The sequence below is a fragment of the Podarcis pityusensis genome, assembly GCF_964106645.2.
Source record: "Podarcis pityusensis genome assembly, chromosome: Z".
In the NCBI taxonomy this organism is placed as follows: Eukaryota; Metazoa; Chordata; class Lepidosauria; order Squamata; family Lacertidae; genus Podarcis; species Podarcis pityusensis.
Genome location: NC_138044.1, coordinates 2,308,223 through 2,329,511, shown reverse-complemented (window position 1 = coordinate 2,329,511; position 21,289 = coordinate 2,308,223). Strand labels below are relative to the sequence as shown.

The 21,289-nt window shown below is 49.9% G+C and overlaps 1 protein-coding gene across 10 annotated transcripts in view; it reads left to right on the top strand.

The window, feature by feature from the left end:
* DAB2IP (DAB2 interacting protein) overlaps positions 1 to 21,289 on the top strand; it is a 316,629-nt gene that overhangs the window by 270,057 nt on the left and 25,283 nt on the right. For 8 of the 10 annotated variants that reach the window (XM_080990826.1, XM_080990828.1, XM_080990825.1 and 5 more), the window contains 6 exons: positions 4,522 to 4,666; positions 7,403 to 7,639; positions 11,224 to 11,425; positions 14,168 to 14,346; positions 16,783 to 17,677; positions 19,663 to 19,815. In XM_080990826.1, coding sequence (XP_080846952.1) covers positions 4,522 to 4,666; positions 7,403 to 7,639; positions 11,224 to 11,425; positions 14,168 to 14,346; positions 16,783 to 17,677; positions 19,663 to 19,815 — 1,811 coding nt within the window. The remainder of the gene's footprint in view (positions 1 to 4,521; positions 4,667 to 7,402; positions 7,640 to 11,223; positions 11,426 to 14,167; positions 14,347 to 16,782; positions 17,678 to 19,662; positions 19,816 to 21,289) is intronic. The other 2 variants (XM_080990827.1, XM_080990830.1) reach the window with 2 other exon arrangements.

The window sequence follows — 21,289 nt, the reverse complement described above, 5'->3', positions numbered from 1 at the left end:
CCAAATTTCAAAACAAGAATTTTTCCCAGCAGAAACGGCTATTTCAATCTTAATCACCACCTGTCAAAGTCACTTCGCTGAGCTTGGAAAGTCACAAAGTTCGTTACACTTTCCCTTTGTTCTTACCCCCTCCCAACACCCAGCTTTTACAAAAATGTTAACAATAGTAAAGTAAGTGTGAACCTAATTTAAATCAGGGAATATACAATATCATAAAAGTAGAACTTTAAGGAAGAGAAAAGAGAAAGAAAGAAAGAAAGAAAGAAAGAAAGAAAGAAAGAAAGAAAGAACTTAAGTCTTTTACACTAATTTTCTGTATGTATGATTGAAATAAAAATAATACCAAATTTGTTGCAGTTCCAAGCAGCCTGTAAAGATCCAAATTCCAGGGACTTAATTACAATTGTAGTTTTCAATGTCCAGCAGAGATAAATCTTTAAAGGTATAAATTTAGTTTTAAATCCAAGGCAGTCTTGACATTGTATGTAATATAGTCCTCTTCTTTTAATCTTAAAACTTGGCCATCCAGGGTGTTTTAGAACAATTAATCCACAATGTCTGTATCTTCTCACTCTTTAAAGTCTCAAGATCCTCTTCAAAAGAAATCCAACCAAATATGTCTTTAAAATCAGGGATTCAAAGCGTAACTTCCATTTTTATAAAATTATAATCAGTCTTTAGTTCAAGTTCAAGTCAAAGTTTAAATACTGTCTCAAGTTCAGGTCAGGTCAGGCTTAGTTCAAGTTCAGTATTTTAAAAGCTCAGAAATATCAAGATTGTTATTAAGAAAGCTATGTATAGTCCTTTAATTAGCTAGGTTTAACTCCAGCCGGAAAGTCCATAGACTCTTTACTTGTAAGATTTCACATGCATAATATAATAGCCATAGGCGGGAGTGGAATTCCTTTTAATCCTCCTGCTCTTGCCAAATTAATGAAATTAATTTTCCTCACCTTTGCAATCAGCTTGGATTTTTTTCTCTCTTTTTTTTGAGAAATGGACCACTGTAAGGCTGACTCAGAGACTTCACTTTAACAGAGTCACGCTGTTGCCTAACCTGCCAGCATTCACCGTGACACACACACACCCTGACTCCCCGTACCTTTCGGCCCGGAGGCAGAAACTGGAGCTTTGGAGATGCTGTTTGTGGGCTGCAGGGCTTCTCAACACCTCAAAAACCCTTTTGAGGTTTTTTTGCAGGGTGCGCTTCACCTTAGCGCTTCCCCCAACCCTCTGTGAAATCGAATATGATGGAGCTGTCAGATTTGCCGTCCACCCGCCATAGTGCGGCCACCCGGAAGTCACAGAGGGTTGGACTAGATGGCCCTTAGGGACTCACTCTCAACTCTGCAATTCTTTGATTCCTTGCATTGGTGTGTGCAAAAATCCGCCTTCCAGTTTCTGTAGTTTTCTTCCTCTGGGAAAGAGTCGCTTTGCTTCATGGGATTGGACCAAAGGTTTCTGTGGCCCAGTGTCCTGCTACTTTGATGACTGGGAATCTCTCATGGAGAGGATGGAGGCAAGAGACCCCGTCTCTTGTTGCTGCTGCCTAACATTTGATATCCAGAGGGAGACTGCCCTTGTAAATGGAGGCTTTGTTTACGTGGTACTTAAAGAACCTGAGAAGACCTCTGGCTTTTGGATCTGACCTACAACCAGGTACAGCCTCCAGCCGTAGCCAGCCAGTCACCCGAAAGGAAAACCTCCAGACCAGGTGCAAAGGCAAGCTGTTGTTGTGCCCCAGTACCAGAGAGTAAGAGGCAGACTTCTTCTTAGCCAGGAGGCTCTATCTAGCTACTCCCAGGTGTTCAGCCTTGCTACGCAGCTAGGATCCAACCTACATGCCTCTTTCAACAGATACAGTCAGAAGAGGTTTCATGCTGGAGGAAAGGCTAACATTAACGCATGTCGACTACTTATTTTGTTTCTTAAAAGATTAATATACCAGGACTCATAAAAGGGGGGTGCGGGTGGCGCTGTGGTCTAAACCACAGAGCCTAGGTACATGGCGTTTCTGTGCGCTGTGCTGCTTCGCCAGAAGCGGCTTAGTCATGCTGGCCACAGGTCTGCGGACAAACGCTGGCTCCCTTGGCCTGAAAGTGAGATGAGAGCACAACCCCCGAGTCGTTCGCGACTGGACCTAATGGTCAGGGGTCACTTTACCTTTACTCATAAAAGATGTGAAACAGTTTAATGAAAATCATGAGAACAAGTTGTAATTATTATTATTATTATTATTATTATTATTATTATTAATTATTTATACCCCACCCATCTGGCTGGGTTTCCCCAGCCACTCTGGGCGGCTTCCAACAAAGATTAAAAATACATTAAAATATCACACATTAAAAGCTTCCCTGAACAGGGCTGCCTTCAGATGTCTTCTAAATGTCAGGTAGTTGTTTGTTTCCTTGATGCCTGATGGGAGGGCGTTCCACAGGGTGGGTGCCACTACCAAGAAGGCCCTCTGCCTGGTTCCCTGTAGCTTTGCTTCTCACAGTGAGGGAACCGCCAGAAAGCCCTCCGCGCTGGACCTCAGCGTCTGGGCAGAACAATGGGGGTGGAGACACTCCTTCAGAATTCAGCTAACTATTGTGGAAACATGTGTTTTTGGTTGCCTGCACAAGCCTGACAGAATTGGGGGGGGGGGGGCATAAGCAGGCATTTAAAAGATTGAAGCAGAAGGTACCTGCTGAATGTCTAGTGACAGAGAGTTCCACAGGACTGCACTGATGGCACTAAAGGCTCAGTTTCTTCTTGTCAAATGAGCCTCATCAACACAGGAAATGGCAAACAACACCCCCTGCAGGTAATCTTGGTGACTGAGCTGGGATATAAGGGCTCAGACCGTCCCTCAGGTACCTTGGACCTTAGTTGTTCAGGGTCTTGCAAATCAGTGAGCCTGGCTTGGTAGTAGGTGGGAAACGAATGCAGATGCTTTAACAAAGGTGTTACGAGTTGTGAACCAGATGCCCACACCAGCAGTCTGGTTTCTACCTTCTTCACCAGCTGGAGCTTCCAAACCAGGCCCTAGGGCAGCCCCACAAAGAACTCACAGCAGTAGTCCAGCCTTAAGGCTGCCAGCACATGCTCTTTAGTAGTTAGATCACGCTACTTCTGACTCCATATGGGTGATGGCAGGGTCAACTGCTTTTGTATCTTTGGGGGGGGGGGCAGCTCCTGCATGCATCCCAGGAGCATGTCAAGGAGAGACCGCTGGGGTTGCATTGTTTACTTGTAAGGTTTTAAAGGCAGACCCATACAGGGCCCCTGTGACCCACCAGTGTGCTTTACCACAGACAGGAGACCTGCAGACTGGCAACAGGGTGGGCTTGGGGCAGGGGTTGTCAAGCTCTGCTCCTCTGCCCCCCCCCCCCCCCGTAATCTCCTGGTCTTTTAGCCTTTTGTTGTAAAGATAATCTCCTTACTTTCCTACAGCCAAAAGTCATTAGGAGCCTAAAACTGCAAATAACCCTTTCTGCAGAGGTTTGCTGCAGTTGAATCTCCTACCTGATTCCACACACACACACCTGTCCAGGTTATATCCACACCTCTTGGCCTGAGCACACCTGTGCAAGGCAGTGTTTACAATCATTTCATCACTGATGCAAACTGTGCTTCACAGACTCAGCAAATGCAAAATGGTGGGTAAAGGAGGCAATGTGCTCTATGTAGGGCTTCCCTTGCGCTTTACAGCACAATTGTTTTTATTGATAATTGTATTGATTTATTATTATTATTATTATTATTATTATTATTATTAACTTCTGTGAGGGTTTCCCCACCCCTTACAATCAAGCTGTGTGTACATTTTATTAAACAAATAAATATCTCTGCACCGAGGACCTTAGAAGTTGGGGTGAGCTTTTTCGTAAGGCGGTTGCGTTTTTATCAAGAAAGGGTGTGAGCGACAAAAGAAATGGGGAATCTAAAAAACGAACTGCTGCTCCTTTACCTTTGTTTGGCTGCAGCATCTCAAGAGTCCTGATGCCCACAGCCTTTCAAGTACAGCTTTCCAGTCACAAGAACTAGTAACCTGAACTGCGATTCTTGAGGAAGCCAAATTCTGTGCTCTGTTGCTGAAGTTTAGGCTTTCTGTGCTCTCCCATGGAATGGCTGTGTATATATATATATGCATTGCTTTTGGTTTTTCATGGTGAATTTCTGTTTGTTTCTTGGAAGTATTTCCATACCACCTAATTACAATACCTAATAAAAATAAAATAGAAACAGGGGGAAGGTATCTCCCATTCTATATTTGTCCACCTGGATATTCCTGCCTAAGTGCAAAACCTTAACCTTTGTTGCTACGGAGATTCTTTTTGTTGGTTTTCACCCTGAACTCGATCCATCCTGTTAAGGTTATATTGAGAGTAGCAAAGCAGAGCAAAGTCCCCGTCTGCCTGCTGACTTGAAGGGTCACTGCATTCCAAGTTTGCAAAGTTTGCAAAGCTCAGTTTTCTTGTGACTCTCCTTATGATCTACCTATCTGTTTATTTCTTGCCCTCCTGGTACTTTCAGGCGAGTTCATCAAGGCACTGTACGAATCGGACGAAAACTGTGAGGTGGATCCCAGCAAGTGCTCCTCCTCAGACCTCCCAGAGCATCAGAGCAACCTAAAGATGTGCTGTGAGCTGGCCTTCTGCAAGATTATCAACTCGTACTGGTCAGTGGACAGGGACTGGTGGAGCGGGGTGCTTTGGGGTGCTAGAAGTGAGAGCCCGGGGGGGGGGGACAAAATACATCCCCATTGCCCCTGCTTTGTGACCAAACAAAAACAAAAAACACACCTCCCCTCTGGCAAAAGATGGGTAAATCAGCAAGTTAATTTTCGTTGTGAACTAACTGTCATGCCTCGGGTTACAGACGCTTCAGGTTGTGTTTTTTTGGGTTACGGACTGCCGAAACCCATAAGTACTGGAACAGGATACTTCCGGGTTTCGGTGGCCGCGCATGCGCAGAAGTGCTAAATTGTGCTTTGCGCATGCGCAGAAGCACCGTATCACAATCCACGCTAGCGCAGACGCGCAGCTGCTGGTTGCGAACGCTGTGGGTTACAAACATGCATCCCACCCAGATCACATTCGCAACCCAAGCGTCCACTGTACAGCGGTACCTCGGGTTAAGAGCTTAATTCGTTTCGGAGGTCCGTTCTTAACCTGAAACTGTTCTTAACCTGAAGCACCACTTTAGCTAATGGGGCCTCCCTCTGCCACCGCTGCGCCATTTCTGTTCTCATCCTGAGGTAAAGTTCTTAGCCCGAGGTACTATTTCTGGGTTAGCGGAGTCTGTAACCTGAAGCGTCTGTAACCCAAGGTATGACTGTATTGGTTTTCACAGACGTATAATGTGTGTGTTTGTGTGACCTTGACATCTAGGTGCTCACTATTGGGGTTGGGGTGTGTTTTCTTCATGCTTAGAGGTAATCATATTTCTCTCTCTCTGAAGAAGGGGCAACTGCAGAGATGGCAGTAAATGTGTGATGCTCCCAAAGGACCTGATGTGGGAGAGAGTAATAGGTTGCCAACTGACCAGAAAAATAAGTGTGCCCTGCTCTTGTACTTTTAACAGCAATTTGAGATGCCGGGGGGCGGGGGGGAATAGGTCCTAATCCTAACCCTTCCCCAATGCAAGGATAAGCCTTTACCTGGTGATCCCTGCTAGTAGCTGTGAAAGACACAGAATCAGGGACCATTTGAAGAGTTGGTAGCAACCCTGGTCGCAAGGGCGGTCAGCAGGACCAGCCAGTGCCTGCAAGAGATTTTGCTGCTGCATCTCGTGACACCTTGAATATATGCGCTTACCTGCAGTTTCCAAACAGAGAAAGCTGGTCCTCTGGGACATGTGGGTGACCCTGAGTTCCATCACACAATTAGCATTTGTTTGCTTTGTTGTTGTTGTTGTTGTTGTTGTTTTTTCCAAAAGGGAAAAAGGTTGGGCTACTGCAAAGTCAATCTAAAGAAAGCCTCAAAAATTAGCCCAAGGGGAAACTGCAGCTAGAGCTTTGCACGATGAAGAGGCAGAGATGGAACTACCAGGAAGCAAATACCATTTAGATCCGGCTTTAATGGCTGTCAGTTTTTGGCTCAGGGATGGAGAATCTGCAGCCGTCCAGATGCTGTGGAACTGCAGCTCCCAGCAGCCATCATGGCCAGTAGGCAGAGATGACGAGTGTTGGGCTCCTGCATCATCTGGAGGCTGCAGGGTCCCTATCTGTGGCTTAGTTCAGCCCGGTGCTCTTTGGGTACTTTGGACTACATCTCCCATCAGGACTTCAGTACCACTTTAAACAGTCGTGGCTCCACCCCCCAGGAATTATGGGAGCTGCGGTTGGTTAAGGGTGTTGGGGATTGATAGGAGACTCTCTATTCCCCTCCCAAAGCTACAGTTTCCCAGTGTGGATTAGCAGCCAATCTTTCTTCCCATTCCAACTTGCACTGTTACAAGTGTCACATAATTCCCATTCTGCGTTTGTAAGGTGTTGGTCTTTGGAATTCCCTACCTATTAGCACCAGACAGGCACCTTTGTTGTACAGTGGTACCTCAGGTTACAGATGCTTCAGGTTACAGACACTTCAGGTTTCAGACTCTGCTAACCCTGAAATAGTACCTCGGGTTAAGAACTTTGCTTCAGGATGAGAGCAGAAATTGTGCAGCGGCACAGGAGGCCCCATTAGCTAAAGTGGTAAGAACAGTTTCAGGTTAAGAACGGACCTCCAGAATGAATTAAGTTCTTAACCTGAGGTACCACTGTACTCTTTTTGTTTAGGCAAAGCTTGGCAAGATATACAGTGGTACCTCTGGTTGCAAACGGGATCCGTTCCGGAGGCCCGTTTGCAACATGAAAAGAATGCAACCCATCAGTGGCGTGTCTGCGCATGCACGGGTTGTGATTCGCCGCTTCTGCGCATGATGTCATTTTGCGCATGTGCTCATGTGCGAGTGGCGCAACCCGGAAGTAACCCTTTCCGGTACTTCCGGGTCGCCGCGGGACGTAACCTGAAAGAACATAACATGAAGCTGACGTAACATGAGGTATGACTGTAAAGGATTGCTGATGTGGTTTTTGGTTAATGGTTGGTTTTAATTTTTGGAATATTTTTGTTTTATTTTACCAATAACCAGGCTGTTTTATAAACCTCTCTGAAGTATTTTCTGCACACCAAAGCGGGTATATGAATTTTAGGGAATAAATAATAAATAAATAATAAATCCAGAATAGGAGAAATTTTAAAATATATTTGGGGAGCTCAGATTTGATTTGTGTTAGAGGAGGACTGAGGGGGGCTCTTCCTTCCTCTGGAGCCCACCAGAGGGTGCTTCTCCCCCCCAAAAAAGATTTCCCTCCAGGGGAAGCAAAAGGCCTCGCACCCACCTTCCCTCCTCTTGTCTCTCTTTGCAGTGTCTTCCCGAGAGAGCTGAAGGAGGTCTTTGCCTCGTGGCGCCAGGAGTGCAGCAGCCGCGGCCGCCCAGACATCAGTGAGCGCCTGATCAGCGCCTCGCTGTTCCTCCGCTTCCTCTGCCCGGCCATCATGTCGCCCTCCCTCTTCAGCCTCCTCCAGGAGTATCCCGATGACCGCACAGCCCGCACCCTGACCCTGATCGCCAAGGTCACGCAGAACCTGGCCAACTTTGCAAAGTAAACCTTTCCCCAGGAACTCCTCTCTCTCTCTCTCTCCGTCTCTCTCTCTCTTAAAAACGACCGGGAAGCTGCCTTAGGTCCGGAGGCTGAGCACTCCCAAGGCTCACTGTTTTGCCCACATAAATGGCTATAAATCTGCCCAATCTGCAGATTCATCTCCCTCTGCCCCAAATGCTATGAATCTCATCTGGGCACCCTTCTGGCTTCTTAAATTTCAACTGGAAACAGTTGTTGGCATCCGTCTGTCTCAGGAGACAGTGGAGGAGTGCGTCTTTGCAGGTGATGTCCAGCTTATTGGCAGGCTGCAGCGCCTGTTGTGGCTGTGGGGAACAATACAGGAGAGACATGTTTTGTTGCAGCTGGGGCAGATGAAGGTGTCCGGTTGTGCTGCTGCAGGTGCACCAGGGCGTTCCTTCTCTCTGCACTCCTCCCAGCGGTCATTCCTCCTGTGGTCACTGCTGTGGCTGCACGACCCGGCTGTCTGTCTCCACGCTTGGCAACAGTAAGGACTAGAAACTTGAATTGAATCTAAGATTCTCAGGCAGCTGTGTTCTGCACTCAGTAACTCATCCTGCAGCTTGTAGGGTCAGACCAGCAGCTCTGCTCTCCATCTGCTTCTCCGAAGGTCTTTGGGAAAGATACTTTCCAGCTCTGCTAATCTGAGATCATACCAAACGGGGGCTCTTCTGGGGGCTGTGACTTACCATAACTCAGGTGGGCAACCTCAGGCCAGAGAGCTGAATGTGGCCATCCAGGCCTCTCTCTCTCTCTCTAGCCCTTGGCCCTCTTCCAGAACACACGCCCTCTCCCTAGTCCACACCCATTCATTAGCCTTGCTCCAGGCTCTCCCTGAGTCCTTGAATTGTGCCAATGCCTCCTGTCTGCCTGGGTGGGGAGCTTTTTGGCGCACGGAAGCCTCTGCCTTCTGCAGGCTGGAATGTAATCCACTGTACAAAAGTGAGAGTTGCATCTGATGCTCCAGCAACTTTTTTTTTTAAATGTTCTGTTGAAAGCCGCCCAGAGTGGCTGGGGAAACCCAGCCAGATCAGATGGGAGGGGTAGAAATAATAAATTATTATTATTATTATTATTATTATTATTATTATCCCATCCCAACCCTTTGCCCCAGAACTGCACAGGGAGGGAAAGCAGGATAAGGATTCCTCTTCCTTGCTATTAAGTGTCTGGCATCAGCATAGAATTATAGAGTTTGGGGGGGGGACCCTGAGGGTCATCTGGTCCAGCCCCCTGCAATGCAGGAGTCACGGCTGATCACAACACAGTTGCAGTAAGGCAAATCACCCACATCACCCCAAGCTTTAAAGCGGGGTTGTGCGGGACGGTGTTTCTTTTTTAGCACAATTCAAGGAGGAAATGGGTGATCAGGTTTGTTTTTGCAGTTACCTCTCCAGTTGCAATAGAACCAAGCTCACAAATGGAGCCAGGATAGGGAATATGTTGGACCCCACACTGCACAAGGCTTCCCCCCTCCCCCTTGCATACATACACTTCTTGGCGCTATGATTTTTTAAAGCCCCTAAAACCAGGAGGATCAGCTCTGGCGAGGGAAAGAGCCGTGCTGTCAGTTTTCTAAACTAAGCCTGTAGGTTTGGTGGAAACAAAGGGGGAAAGATTTCAGAAATCTCCCCACTGGCTTTGCTCAGGAGCTCTGAGCTGCTTATCCTGAGCTGTGAGATAGAGAGCGAACGAAAGAGAATCTCTGCGCACACACACACAGAGAGAGAGAGACAGAGAGAGAGAGACAGAGAGAGGGTAGTAGCAGCAGTGAGTGAGTTTGCTGACAAAAGCATTTTAAGATGGGGTCTGCTGGAACAGAGGAGACTTGCATCTGTGTCGCATGAGTTGACAGGATCAGCCCTCCTCCACCATCTCTCTCTCACTCGTACACCCACCTGCTCAAATTGCTGGCCAGCCAGCCTCCCTGCCAACGCAGCCGTCTAATTTGGCATTGCCCGCCCGCCCAAGAATCTTTTCAGCGAAGGTGACTTTGTCAAGGCCTTGGGCGCCCCTGGTCTGTGGAAGGGGGTGAAATTACATCATCTGGAAGGCCAGTGATTTGGCTTGGCTGGGTCAGTCGTAAAGGGGTTCAGGCCGAAACCCAGGTCTTAGCCCACCTCCTGGCAGCCCCTCCCCACACCACCCACCGCCCACATCAGCTTCCTGATCCACAGACTCTCTGCTGCCCAACAGTGCAGAGATATAAGAGGAGAGGGCTATTGAGGGTTACTAGCCATGATGGCTCTGCTGCCACAGCTGGAGGTAGCAATGCTTCTGGGATCCCAGGTGCTAGAAGCTGCAGAAGGGGAGAGTTGTTCTTGCACTCAAGTCCTACTTGCTGGTTTTCCACAGGCACCTGGTTGGCCACAGGTGAGAAGAGGATGCTGGAACAGATGGTTCATTGGCCTGATCCAGCAGGCTCTTCTTGTGTTGTTATGGCCCCAGCTCCGTGGGAGAGTGCCTCCTTTGCACCCAGGACACCCCAGATTCAATCCCCAGCATTTCTGGACAGTATTGGAAAAAGATCCCCATCTGAAACTGCTGCCAGTCAGTGTAGGCCATACTGAGCTAGGTGGAACAATGGTTGGACATGGTATAAGGCGGCTTCCTACCTACCTGTTGGGGAAGGATCATAGCTTTGTTTTGCATGCAGGAGAACCCAAGCTCAATCTGGGCCATCTCCAGTTAGGGCTGGGAATGGTCCCAGTCTCAAACGCTGGAGGAGTGCTGCTAGTTGAGCTAGATGGATCCCAAAACCTTCCTGGGTTGAGTGGGGGTAGAACCCTGGTCCCCCAGCTCATAGCACATAACTCTCTAATTCAGGGATTCTCAACTTTTGTTGTTGGACTACAGCTCCCATCATCCCTGACCACTGGTCTTGCTCACTAGGGGTGATGGGAGGTATAGTCCAACAGCAGCTGGAGACCCAAGGTTGAGAAAGGCTGCTCTAACCACTACACCATCACTGGCTCGACAGAAGAAATAGCTTTATTTCCAGGCATTAGCACCTCAACCAGGTGCATTGTTGGTATGTGTTTTGCACCAGGCACTGGATGATCTTCTCCTGCTCCCCTCGCTATCACCAAGTTTGTTTACTTTGCTTGCAGGGTGGGTGGGTGGTCTGCAAAAGCACAGCTCTGGTGGGAAACACACCTGTTCACCATCTTCACTTGGGCTGTGCATCTTTACTCCAAGTCTCTAATGTACCTAGCAACACCCCCAAACTCTAGCTAGTTGGCTCTGCCATCTTGGCATGCTAACCCACTCAATGTGGGTTGTATCTGCGTCTTGTAAGAACACTGGGAGAGCCTGGCTGCTGGACAGACCAAAGGCCCCTCTAGCCCCGCGCCCCACAGCACCCAAGCAGGATGTGAGGACAAGAACCTGCCTGATCCCTTAGAAACCAGTATTTATGGGTAGACAGCCTCTGGGCATGGAGGTTCCATTCTTAATGAGCATCAGGGGAGCCTGGCCGCTGAGTCAGACATAAAAACTTCTCTTCTCCCACCGCCCTGTTCTCACAGCGGCCAACCAGACCGCTTCATGTGCTTTGTTCGTAACAGGTTTGGCAGCAAAGAAGAATACATGTCCTTCATGAACCAGTTCCTGGAGCACGAGTGGACCAACATGCAGCGGTTCCTGTTGGAGATTTCCAACCCAGAGACTCTATCCAACACAGCCGGTTTCGAAGGGTACATTGATCTGGGCCGTGAACTCTCCACCTTACACTCCCTGCTCTGGGAGGTTGTGATTCAGCTGGACCAGGTACCCGTTGGCTTGTTGAATTTGTATAGCCACCCACCAGTAAACTACCCCACCAAAGCAATAATTTAAAAATGCAGTGTATAATCATGTGAAATCAACAGTGAGCAGTACGTACGTCGGCATTTGAACATTTCTTCTTTGTCAGGAAAGTCTCAGTCAGCATACAAAACTGTGGATATGTTTATAAGCAAAGACAGGCAAGCTGAAAACATGGAACTCAGGAACAAAAAGGAGTTCTGACTTTGACAGCAGAATTTGCATGCCAAATCCATCCTCCAGGCACATTGTTGTGCAAACAAAATTAGGTGCATTTTTTTATGACCAGAGTTTGCAGGCTTCTTAAAAACCATAGCGAACCTTATTTGCACCTAACTTAAGCTGGATCTTGCCAGCTCAAGTTCTACATTCTTGGCTGTTGTTGTGAAATGTTAAGTAAATAATTATTCCTTTTTTTAAAAAAAAAAAGGGGCAAAACAAAACCCTCTATTCAAACGGGACAGTCTGGAAAGCAGGTCTTCCCTAAACTGGTGCCTTCCAGGAGATTGGGGGACTGAGGGGGTGGGCAGCTGGGGCTGGTATAGTCCATAAGGCAGGTATTTGCTGGCCTCCAGTTCAGTTTCCCAAGCTAAGGGGAAGTCCAGATTATTTTTTTGCTCTGAGATCATCTTGTCTCCTATGCAAGAGAGAACTAGCTATCAGAAACTGGGGGGGGGGGGGGGGGTTTCCAAGTGCAGAGGTTCACACCAAATTCCCAATTAGTTCGTTCAGTAACACATCACCGGACAGAGTCTGAGGAGTCTGCTTCCCACTAGCGCACATGCTCTAGAGGCAAAAGGTGCATCATCTTGGCCGTTTCGTCCTCCTCCCAACCTCCTTCTGCTACCCGATTGCTGAAGCAACTCTCATCCAACCACATTCCTTGGAAACACGTAACCCAATTTTTTTACTGTACGTGCAGAACCCTCCTTGTATCTTAACTGGAGTTGTTTCAACCATTAGGTTCCTCCTTAACTGGTTCTTTCCAGTTTTGTAGTCAGGCTGTATTCCTGTGTTCTGCCTGGCCTTTGGCTTGGAATCAATTTGATTCCCTCCCCCTCTTTCTTTTTTCCTTTCTCCTTCTGTGATGGAACTCCTATTTGGGGACTTCCCTGGCTTTTTTCTGGCCCATGTAGGACCAGTCTGGATAGTTGGCCTTGGTGAAGACGATGTTTTCATCCCCCCAAAAGTTTTTTATTTGAGTTTCCATTGAAATGAGGCTGCATTTTAATGTTTTAATGATGTTGTATTTTAATCTTGTTTTTTAAGTCGTATCTCAATCAATTTGTTTTTATATTGGGTGTTAGCCGCCCTGAGCCCGGTCTTGGCTGGGGAGGGCAGGGTATAAATATTATTATTATTATTATTATTATTATTATTATTATTATTATTACATGACACTGGCCTGGCATCTATCCCACTGGCATAATTAGGCATGGCACAGGTCTCAGTTTGACACCTAAGGCTGTTTTCCCCCAACCACACTCGCCTGCCCATGCCCATCTGGTTGGCGCATCTCCGCCTGGTGAATGAGGGGCATAGTTGAACTGTGGAACTCCCTCCCACAGGAGGCAGTGATGGCCGTCAACCTGGGTGGCTTTAGAAGAGGATTAGGCACTCAGTCAGCCACTGTGAGAACTGGATGCTGGACTAGATGGTCCATGGACCCAATCCAGCAGCACTCTTATCACATTCTCATGAAACGAGGAAGTGGAGTGGGATGATCTGTCTTGCATGTGTAGATGGGGAAGGGCCAACCCCAATGTCTGGTTTCCATCTAAATTCAGAGTCTTCAAGCCCCATATGGGGAACCCCTTGTGTCAAGCTGATAGTGGACTCCAGTTAACAAAATATTTGTGTTGCAAAGAGAACATCAACAATGTCTAAGCAACACGATGACCATATACATACATAATAGACAATCTTTATAGAATTCCTTCAAATCATAAAAAGTTCAGAATGAAATCTGTAATCTCAAAGTCTCTGAAAATCTTTAAATGAAGCGAGATACCAAACTTTGTACAGTCATACCTTGGGTTGAATGTGCTTCAGGTTGAGCACTTTTGGGTTGTGCTCCACGGCAACCCGGGAGTGATGGAGTGCGTTACTTCCAGGTTTTGCCGCTCGCGCATGTGCAGACGCTCAAAATGACGTCATGCGCGGAAGTGGCAAAACGCGGCACGCGCAGATGCACCATCGTGTCTTACGTTCCATTCAGGATGTGAACGGGGCTCCGGAATGGATCCCGTTCGCATCCTGAGGTACCACTGTACTGTTTCGTCACTGCATACTACATTTTTACATGAGCACTGTTCCACAGCATTTGATATTTTCATTTATATACATTCATTCGAAATAAGATGGGTTTGTGAAGCATTCTATATCCAGCCACCACGCTGATGAAGAATTCTACGAAACAGTAGTCAATATCCGGAATCACTGTTCAGTGTTGGACATCATTGTTGAACACACAAAGCTTCACAGCTTGTCTTCCACCGTACAAAGTTTGGTACCTCGCTTCATTTAAAGATTTTCAGAGACTTTGAGACTAAAGATTTCATTTTGAACTTTTTGTGATTTGAAGGAATTCTATGAAGATTGTCTATTACGTATGTATGTGGCCACTGTGTTGCCTAGACATTGTTGTGTGGCTAGGATAGGCATGCTCAGTGATGGCCCTGCTTGCGTTTATCCCCACTCCTCCAGAGCACAGCAACAAAGCTTGGACCCTTGCCACGCATTCTGAGGGACGTCAATTCGGCCCTCAGCAACCCGTCCTGCGTGCAAGTCTCCGTCACAGCAGATCATGCTGCCTCGACGCCCAACGCTAGCAACAGCATATCTGTGGGGCTGCAGAAGATGGTGATCGAAAACGACTTATCTGGGTAAGGACGGGCAAAGGCAAAGGGTGGGGGTGGAGCAGAGATGAGCCCTGCCAGGCGAATGGGGGAGGGCTTTTGCGGAAAAGCTGGCTGAGGCAGCCCCGAAGGATCCTGGGGGTGGGGGACAGCCATGGGTGGGGGGAGGCTAAAAGGTGGCCATGGCGGATGGACACTTCGCCCGCTAAAGATTTCTGCCGCCTTGCGCAGCTCCTCGTTTTGAAATGTAAAACATCGAAATGGATAAATTTCAGGTGGAAGCTGTGTGTTTAATTAGAGAGATGAGCAATCGGAGATGGGTGGTGGCGGCAGCAAGATTCTCTCTGTAATCAGTGGGGGGGGCAGTTTAAATGATGCACAAGGCTGGATCTCAAAGCAGCATGCTCTTAACCACCCTTGTAAAACCACCCCACCTTTGATCTGGGCTTAAGAGCATTAGCTGTTGCAAAAACCCATTTTCTTCCCCGTCGTTGAAAATCAATTGTTCACCCACATGGCGGTTTGCAGAACAAGAGGCTTTCTTAATATAATGGTTCCGGAGCCCTGAGTTGCTGCAGGGTGAGCCAGCCCCAGATGCCTTTGGGGAAGAGCAGGCTCCCCAGCACAGGCAGGCAGCATCCATCTAGACAGGCCGGCTTCTGAGCTGTAATTCCTGCATTGCAGGCGGTTGGACTCGATGACCCTTGAGGTCCCTTCCAGCTCCCCAGTGCTGTTCTTCTCTGTATACACAAAATAATATGCATGTCATTAAGATAAACATAACTTGGTTTGTAAAAACAAATCCTGTAAGCCTCCCCAATAAAATAAAATAATGTTTTGGCTCATGACATTAGGAAGCATCCAGTGGGCAGAATGAAACAAGGAGACTCCTTCTCAGAGAGCCTTAGGAGTCCATTCCAACTCCATGATTCTCTAAAAACAGCTGTTTCTGAGCTGTTTACATGACGCCCTCCCCCATGAGGAAAGCCTTTTTATTGGACCGAAACGTATTGGTAACGAATCAAAATCATGAATCTCCATCCTCTTTGAGATTGTCTCATTTTATTTTCTCACTTATTGCATCTGTACGCTGCCTATTTTTTTCCTCTTAAGGAGCTCAAGGTGGCAAGGATGCCCCCCCCCTCATTTTAACCCCCACAACAACCCTGTGAGGTAGGTTAGGCTGAGACAGACAGTGAGCGGCCCAAGTGGAAGCTTCATGTCCAAGTGAGGAGTTCAAACCCTGACCTCCCGCTGACACTATAACCCAGTGCATCCCAACTTTGAGTCCTCCAGCTGTGGTTGGACTACAGCTCCCCTCATCCCTGACCACTGGTCCTGCTAGCTAGGCATGATGATGGGAGTTGTAGTCCAGCAACACCTGGGGACCCAAGTTGAGAAACACTGCTGTAACCGCTATGCTACCACTGGCTCTCCTTTACTGCTGAGCATCCCTGTGGGCAGCCCCTTCGGGCCAGGTAACCCCGCCAGCTAGTTGACAACCAGCAAGGAAAGCCAAGAGGGGGACTTGCCCACAGGCCACCTCCTGAGGGCTGCCTGGCACACTCTGTGTATTCCCAGGAAGGAGGTGGCCTCAGAAGGCAGAATCCTGGAAGTGCTTTTCCTTGGTGTGACTGGGTTTTGCAGTACCTGGTGCTGGCAGCCCCCTTCCCCTCTGATGCTGCACCCATGCACAGAACCTTAACAGCACAACGGGGGCAGAAGCTGACTTGCCAGCAGCCAGAAAAATAAGGGAGGAGTAATACTGAAGGGTTAAACCACAGAGCCTAGGACTTGCCGATCAGAAGGTCGGCGGTTCGAATCCCTGTGACGGGGTGAGCTCCCGTTGCTCGGTCCCTGCTCCTCCCAACATAGCAGTTCCAAAGCACGTCAAAGTGCAAGTAGATAAATAGGTACCGCTCCGGTGGGAAGGTAAACGGCGTTTCCGTGTGCTGCTCTGGTTCACCAGAAGCGGCTTAGTCATGCTGGCCACATGACCCAGAAGCTGTACGCCGGCTCCCTCGGCCAGTAAAGCGAGATGAGCGCCGCAACCCCAGAGTCGGTCATGACTGGACCTTTAATAATGAAGGGGGAGGTCTAGGACTGTAGGAAACTTCCACCAGGGTCAGTGCTGCCTACACTGGTTGGCAGCAGCATGAGGCAGGGGATTGAGCTTGGAATCGTCTGCATGCAAGGCAGGTGCCCAGGCCACAAGCGGTGGCCCTTTCAGCATATCCCACCTGGCGTGCCACATCCAGGAGACGTCCGCCCTCCCAACAGCCTGCGTGTGGCGCATGAGTGTTGATGGCGCTGGGGTGTTTTTTGTTTGCTTGCTTGCTTGCTTGCTTGCTGTCCTGTGAAAGAGCTGCTGCCTCTCGTGCAGCGACCACAGCTCTTTCTCTCTCTGTCTCCTTCTTTTCCTCCTCTCCTTCTTCTCCTTATGCGTTTTTATTTCCCCCACAGTCTGATAGATTTCACACGGTTACCGTCTCCAACCCCTGAAAACAAGGACTTGTTTTTTGTCACAAGGTCTGCGGGGGCCCAGCCCTCACCCGCCCGGAGCTCCAGCTACTCGGAGGCCAATGAGCCCGACGTCCAGATGTCCAACGGCAGCAAGAGCCTCTCCATGGTGGACTTGCAGGACAGCCGGGTTCTGGATGGTGTGGCCGCCCTCCCGGGGCCGGCTGACCCACTCGGCGATGGGCCCCCCTCCATCGGGCAGGCCCCGGGCCCCTGGGGCACGCGGACTCAGCAGAACGCCGTGGCCGCCATGGCCACCGTGCGCCGGGCAGGCCAGACCCCCACCACACCCGGCACAGAGGGCACCCCCGGACGGCCCCAGCTCCTGGCGCCCCTCTCCTTCCAGAACCCTGTGTACCAGATGGCAGCAGGTCTGCCCCTCTCGCCTCGTGGGTTGGCGGACTCAGGCTCCGAGTGCCACAGCTCGCTGAGCTCCCACAGCAACAGCGAGGACTTGGCAGCGGTGGGCAAGCACGGCTTTGGCAACCCCGCTGTGGTTGCTGCTGCAACAGAGGACTTCAACCGGCGGGCAGGGGAGCTGGCCCGCCGGCAACTCTCGCTTTCGGACAAGGGTGGGCAGCCCACCATGCCCCGGCAGAACAGCGGGGGGCCCCAGAGGCGGATAGACCAGCCGCCCCCGCCCCCACCACCCCCGCCGGTGACTCGGGGCCGGACGCCGCCCTCGCTGCTGAGCACGATGCAGTACCCGCGTCCCTCCAGCGGCGGCATGCTCTCCTCCTCGCCCGACTGGCCGGGCAGCGGGGCACGGCTGCGGCAGCAGTCTTCCTCCTCCAAGGGAGACAGCCCAGAGATGAAGCAGCGAACGGTGCATAAGCAGGTCAGTGTGGACGTGGCAGGAGGGGCAGGTTGGGGAGAGGTGGCAGAGAGGGCACCTGGCTGAGGACCTCGCTTCTCCAGCCAGAATCTGTACCATCTCAGGTCTGTGGTTTGGGGCGGGAATGTGTGCAGGGGGCAGGAGAATGTTCCTCATCTCGCTCTGCCATCCAGCTGCTGCTTTTGCCCATAAATGTTCCGGCTTCCCCCACCCCATCCCACGCCACACCAGATCCAGTGCCATCTCACGATCTTGCTGCTTCCATGTGCGGCAAAGAAGCACCACTGGTTGGAGTTGTTCGACCGAAACTAGAGAGAAATTGAGAGCAGGTTGGTCGTTCCCTGTGCCCTCCCCAGCCGAAACACATGCACACTGGTTGAGGGTGTTGGGAAGCGTTGCTCAGAGCAGGTGAAGGGTCAGGTGAGAGGAGTTGCCACGCTAGGCCAGCCAGCTAGATGACCCCTTGGTATCCTTTCCTCTCAAGGCTGTGACCTTTGCTCAAACAGGGACTTGCAAGCTGCTGGGGTCGTTCCAAACAGCCCCATTTGACCAGAAACTACAGCAGGAAAGGGGTCAGCGGTTGGATCAAGCCCTCCCCCCACCAGCACCTGAGCCTGGTGCCATAATCTCTCCTCCACCACCCCCTCCTCCTGGTGCTCATCTGCATCCCTCACCTATTAGCTGGGAACACAATAAATAATGAAGCTCCTTGTTCAAATTCAGCCATGTTAATTGTTATTTGAGGGCCAATTAAGGCCTCCGTCACATGCACTCTCTCTAGGTCCGCTTGTAGCTGGTGGGTTGGGAGCATCCACAGTGCCTCTCGCTCCCCAGAGTGGGGAGGTTGCAAGCAGGAGCTGTGAGCCAAGGTTGTTTCTCATTTAGAGGTCAGCTGAGCCACAAAACAGATTAGGCTGTTTTCTTAGGGAAGCCACAGGGGAGATAAGGGTAGAGGAAGCCGGAGATAAGGCGTTGATACAGATTTCAAAATTCTTCAGCTCATGAAGTGGGAGGTGAATTTCAGAGACAAATCTGAGAGAGGGAGAACCCAGATCTCCTGATGGGTTCAGGGTATTGGTAGCAGGTCTCTATGCGGTAAACCTGCTAGCGCCGCTGCTACCCTATTTTTCTGACACATCTGTCATTTTCTTTTTCTCATTATTGTGTCATGGGGCGGCGGCGCAGGGGCAAGATTTCTTCCAGGTATGCCCTGGAACAGCATTACAGTGGGGTGGGGGGGATACGAGACATTTAAAATACCTCTTTCTAGCAATGGAGAGCTGCACCCCCACCCCAAAACCCTCCTAATAAAACTTTGCTAGCTCTGTCCACTGTCTTGGGGGAAATTGTCCCTCTGTAAAAAGCACCTCCAAATATGAGGAGCAGACTTGGGAGGGGCAGCCTTCTCATTCAGGGATGAAGTTGGGCCTGAAATAAGGTTGAAAGCACAGCGCAGTGACACCTTGAGCAGATTTAACTCACATGATTTCAACCATACGCAGGTACAAATTCCATGAGTTTAACGCAAGCAAAGGAGAGATCTTTAAAAGCTCTTTTTTTTTCCTGTTGAGATTTTCTGGTGTGAAAAGAACTTTTGAGCGCTCTGCCATCACTTGGGGGAGTGTCAAAGCCCACTTGGCCCCAGAAGGCTAGTGGTGCTTGTATAGGGGGGGGTTGGTTTTGTGTATATGCATTTGTGTGCATACACGGGACCCTTGCAACAGAACGCCTGCGTAGAATGCGGTTTTAGTGCTCAAAACAAACCATTTCAGGTTGGCAGGTGAAGCTTCCCTCCAGTCTAAAGTCCTAGAAAAGGCTTGGCTCTAGGAAGACTGCCTACTAAACCAAAGACCCAAGTGTTGGGTATTTGGGACATGTGCTCTCTGTCTTTCTCTAGCTTCATGTCCATTCCGGTTTCCCCTTTTTTCTTTTTCTCCCCCCCCCCCTCCACTCCCTCTTTTCGCTTGTGGTTCTATGTTTCATTTTAGGCCCCTTCTCCTGTGAACCCCAATGCCCTGGACCGCACAGCCGCTTGGCTTTTGAATATGAACGTGCAGTTTTTAGAAGAGGAGAGCAGTGACCCAGAACCCAAGCACAGGGATAAGATCCGGAATAAAGAGGAGTTCGGCCAAGGGGAAAAGGTAACGCCGGGCAGGACGCAGAAGTGGCCTCTCCAGAGGGAGAGACAGTTGCCTTTGTAAACACATCCGCTCCCCCACCTGTGCCGTTCGAAGGCTGCAGTGGCCCTTGCTCCCTGCCCACTACTGCTTTTCATGTAGGGCAGGGCGTTGGGGGTGTAGGTCCTGCAGCCCTCCTGATGACCTCAGGCTGCCTTTCCCACCCTCCCTGACCACTTTACCTATTGCGTTTGCCTCTTCCCTTTTCTTTTCTCCAAGGAGAGCAGTTCCTGCCCCTCAGCCTAACCTGCCTCACAGGCTGGCGGTGGGAATTAAGTAAAAAGGGGTAAGAGCCATGCACAGGTGGGATATAAAAGCAATAAATAAGTGAAACAGGTAAATAATAAACACCATTGGTCTTGCCAGCTCAGCATTGTCAACACTGGCTGGCAGCATCTCCCCGGGCTTTCAGGCAGGGAAGACTCCCAGCTGTATCTGGAGAGGCCCTTCCTACAGAGAGAACCTGGGCAGCAGGTTATGTCCCTCCTCCTTCCCCAGCCCACACCCCCAAAGAAGGGGCCTGTCTTGCCTTGACAAGAGCAGCTCTGAGCATTTTTATAATCCCAGCCTGAGGCTCAGAGCCTCTGTTCGCCCCCTACGCCCGCCTGGCATTGCTCATTTCCTGCATTTCCGTTGTGCTGTTTTCATTCCCTTGCTGGCTCCATTGACATAATCCATGCCCCCTTCCCTGCCCCACAGACACACCTCCCACAGCTGTGCCACATGGTAAGATCTGGACGGGAGGAGAGCAGGCACGGGAGCAACCGCTGTTGCCTCGCTGCCAGTGCCACCCTCATTGCCACTGTCTCCACTGGAACCATACTCTCCGGGTGGCACGACTGCCTTCAAATCCTCGCCTCTTTCTCTGCCTCCCACCTGTTTCCTGCCTGCCTCTCCCGAAGCCGCGGCGTCCGCAGCTTCATTTGTTTCTTTGTGAGGGTGCCGGAAGCTGCCTTATACTGAGCCAGGCACTTGGTCCATCTAGCTCAGCGTTACCTACACTGACGGGCAGCAGCAGTGGCCCTCCAGAGATTTCAGGTGGGGAGTCGCTTCCAGCCTTACCTGGAGATCCTTGCAGGAACTGAACCTGGCGCCTCATGTCAGGCAGATGCTCTGCTGCTGAGCCACTGCCACTAAAGCTCTTCACTTCTCCTGAATTCCAGGGTGGCGCTGTAAAACGGATGCGCGTGGGCACCTTTGCCATGGCTTTGCACTGTTTCAGTTCCTTCATGCAGAGAGAGAGAGAGAGAGAGAGAGAGAGAACTACACTGACCAATCCCTCCCTGCTATTCATTGCTGGAACCCCTGTAAGAAAGGAATGCTGAGAGGGCTTCCACAAAGTTCTTTCATTGGAGATTCCTGCAGCGTTTGCACGGGTTAACAAAGCACGGCAAATAAAGTCCACAGCAAAAGAATCCTGATACGACCACATGGCATG